The 4,011-nt window shown below is 38.7% G+C and overlaps 1 protein-coding gene across 1 annotated transcript; it reads left to right on the plus strand.

The window, feature by feature from the left end:
- The first annotated feature begins 2,085 nt into the window (after positions 1–2,085).
- Positions 2,086–3,684, plus strand: LOC120022317 (translocase of chloroplast 34 homolog, chloroplastic-like). The gene is made up of 2 exons (XM_038966214.1): positions 2,086–2,901; positions 3,517–3,684. Exons 1-2 carry the CDS (start codon positions 2,086–2,088, stop codon positions 3,682–3,684), a joined length of 984 nt encoding a protein of 327 aa, XP_038822142.1.
- The last annotated feature ends 327 nt before the right edge of the window (positions 3,685–4,011 follow it).

The following is a 4,011-nucleotide window of genomic DNA, read 5'->3' on the forward strand; positions in this document are numbered from 1 at the left end:
TTTTAAAGCCTTGAGACAATTGAGACATGGATTGTGTATGTGTGCCATTCAGAGGGTGAATAGGCAAGACCAAAACATGTAAGTGCCTTTGAACAGGGTATGGTAGTAGGTGCAAAGCGCACTGGTTTTAGTGTGTCAAGAACTGCAACGCTGACACTGCAACGCTGCTGAGTTTTTCATGCTCAACAGTGTGTATCAAGAATGGTCCACCACGCAAAGGACACCCCTCCAACTTGACATAACTGTGGGAAGCATTGGAGTCAGCATGGGCCAGCATCCCTGTGGAACACTTTTGACACCTTGTAGAGTCCATGCCCCGATGAATTGAGGCTGTTCTGAGGGCAAAAGGGGGTGCAACTCAACAAATTTACAAGATGCACTATGTCGAGGGACATCTTTATTGCAACGTGATTATGTGATTATGCTCATAATGAAAATATCCAATAGGAGCATATTGGACTGCAAAAATAGGTTAACAGTTGACAATGATTTGTGTATCAAACATCATTAGTTAGTTAGATACTAAGTCACAAAATGTATCTTGAAAGTACTAAGTTGGTTCATATACTGTAATAATAACAATAATAATAATAATAATAATAATGTTGATTGTGCAATACTTTTCACTTTATATTTAACAGTCAAACAGAATGTAGAGCAGTGGTGATGGAGAGACATTGCAATGTAATGGTCATTGTATGTTTTGTTTCAGTAGGTGTTTTTTTTACCGATTGTTGTAATTTCCATGTAGGGAATCAATCACTATTAAGAACATGCATAACAATTAAAGCCACTGTAATGGAACATAACTGTTGAGGTGTCTTGTGAAGACAGGCATTACAATCAGCACCATCAGCATTTTAGTCAACTTCAAATAGAATTTTAAGTGATTTCAAATTGGATCACCAAGGCTGTGTTTACACAGGCAGCACAATCTTTTTTTCACTAATTGGTCTTTTGACCAATCAGATCAGCTCTGAAAAATATCTGACATGGAAAGATCTGATGTGATTGGTCAAAATTAGTGGAAAAAATATCAGAATTGGACTGACTGTGTAAATGCAGCCTAAGATCCGGGTAGATTACATCCACATCTATCCACATCATGTAATGTTGTCTTTTTTGTTTTCACATGTATAGCAATGCATCAGTCCAGGTATGTCATGACTATGTTCTATTAAAAATTGTTTTATCTTCAACCAACATTGTATCTTAATTTAGATCATATATGCCTATGAACATCTTGCATATTGCAAGTGAAGTTTGACTGATAATGCCTCGCAAGTGTCTGCATCTAATCGCAGGGGACCACCTGTTTGGAAGGTCTAATGGACAGCCTATCAGTCCAGGAAAATTAAGAATGCCTTTACACTACATTTTGCTGAGGTCTACAGTGATCGATCTGGATCCCTTTTTCCTAACTTGATGAAAACACTTTAAGGTTGTCAAGCCCAGTGGGGATTGAATTTTTAAAACTTTATATTACTTTATAATTTTACTTTATAATTTTACTTTATTTTAATAATTTACTTTTCCTTTAGAATTGGTTAAAACAATATAAGCACCCCAAGCACTTCTGAACGATTCCCATGTGAGATAGGGACTAAACAAGGCTGACCACTCTCCCCACTCTTGTTTTCCATGAGTCATCATGCTAGCAGAGATAATTAGAAAAGATAAGGACATAACAGGGGTCACCATAAACCAACAGGAATTTAAACGTTTTCTATTTGCATATTTTACAGCTTTGGTAGTGATTCTCGGATGTTTCTTGAATATCAGAAAACACTGTTGTTTTACTCAAAATATTCAGGGTTTAATATGTACTTTTAGAAAAAAGATAATACCAATCAAGATTAACGTAGAAGACGTCCCAGAATCCCTGAATGTAGTTAAATCCTTAATAGCATTCAAATATTTAGGATGCAATACCAGGAAGAATAAAACACAGCTCTACCATAAGCGCAATATAGTGTGTTCTGTATTAAATGTGTGTAGGCCTACTACATACCATTTTTGCCCTGGTATTTCATGTTTAATTTATATTTTTATATATATATTTTTTACAGGCAATCAGCAAGCGCAATGAGTTCAGAATATAAACCCAGGTCAAAGCTTCTGCATGCTGACATCATAAAAGATTGTAAACAAACCAGTCCAGGACCTCCAACAAAGTATCTGCTAATGACAGAGAAAGAGATTCTGCATGACAGTGAAAATATCAGGCGATGGACTTTTGGTAAAAAGGACCCGAGCAAAATGAACCGAACGATATTGATGATGGGAGAAACTGGATCAGGAAAATCAACCCTCATCAATGTGATGGTGAACTACATCCTTGGCGTAGAGTGGGAGGATAAATACAGATTTGAAATCATTGCTGATGAGAGTAAAAGTCAAACTAGTTCACAAACAACTGCCCTCACTGTGTATGAGATCTTTGGTCACGAAAGTGATCACATTCCATTTTCTCTAACCATCATCGACACTCCAGGATTTGGGGACACAAGCGGAATAGAACAAGACAAACTCATCACAAAACATCTACAGGAGCTGTTTCAATCTCCAAAAGGAGTCCACCACATTGATGCAGTGTGCTTTGTTGTAAAAGCTGCACAAGTGCGCCTCACACCTACACAGCGGTACATTTTTGATTCTGTCCTCTCAATTTTTGGAAAGGACATAGAAAATAACATTGTGGCACTCAGTACTTTTGCAGATAGTGGGGAGCCTTTAGTCCTTCAAGCACTGGTAACGGCAGAAGTTCCATGTGTCAGAAATGAAATTGGTACACCTGTTTACTTCAAATTCAACAATGTGTTTGCTGGTTTACAAATGGATGAAGATGAAGAACATAACGAAGAAGAGGATGAAGACGAGGAAGAGGAGGAAAATGATGAGGTGTGTCAATCATCTTGGAAAATGAGCATGAAAAACATGGCCATGTTTTTTGAATCACTATGTACAATGGAAGCAAAAAGCTTGGTATTAACACGTCAAGTTTTAGAGAAACGCAAACAACTGGAAATGGAAATCCAGACATTAAAAAAGCAGCTACAAGTTTCCTTGCAGCGGGCAGAAGCACTGAGGAGGGCCAGAGACCAATTAGAACAACACGTAGAGGACATGGAAGCCAACAGAAACTTCTCCATTCTTTTAGATGGAAGTGTGAAGGAGAAATGTGCCGTAAACAAGAAGGCAACAAATTGTAATTCTTGCAGGGAAACTTGCCATCACCCTTGCAGAGAATATTTTGGGTGTACACGCATGCAGCAAGACAGATGCACCGTCTGCATAAAGAAATGCAGCTGGAACGATCATTGTAAAGAGAAGTTCATTTATGTCTTTAAAACAGAAGGTGAATCAACGTACCTGGACCTCAAGAGAAAGTATGAAGAATTGGAAGGGCAATCGCTGACAGCAACGATGTTCCTCATCCTCCTTATGAATGAAATTCACCTGCACCTCTTTGTCAGCTCCATCTTGTTTCTTAAAATACACCGCATTGTTCAAAAGCTGGATGAGATCGCTCTGAGACCAAATCCAATGAGTGCAGCCATATACCTTGAACTCCTGATAGAAAAAGCGCAAAGGGATCACAACCCCGAGAGAGTCAAGACACTGACAGATATGAAAGAGCAAGAAAAGCTGAAGAGTAACTTCGCCAATCTTGTCGATGAATAAGTGAGTAAAATTTGCATTTTATTTCTTCTCCAATACCTCAATGATTGACAAACATATGGCTAACCTGCATTTTGTTCTGCTTTCCTGTCTTCTACAGAGGTGTATCCTGTGTCACGATCTTTCAAGATCGAACCCAGAAGCAGACCAGGACAAGGAGCGTAGGAAGAAGGTGAGTATTTATTTACAGTGAAATGTGAAAAGGTAGATATATCCAGATGGCGTAGCGGGCAGCGGTGGTGAGTAGATGAGGAAATAGGTGAATCCAATGTAGTAGCAGAATCCTCTGTCAACCAGGCGGGAATGGAGTGAATGATCCAGGTGAGTAAC

The sequence above is a fragment of the Salvelinus namaycush genome, chromosome 27 (genome assembly GCF_016432855.1).
Source record: "Salvelinus namaycush isolate Seneca chromosome 27, SaNama_1.0, whole genome shotgun sequence".
Taxonomy (NCBI): Eukaryota; Metazoa; Chordata; class Actinopteri; order Salmoniformes; family Salmonidae; genus Salvelinus; species Salvelinus namaycush.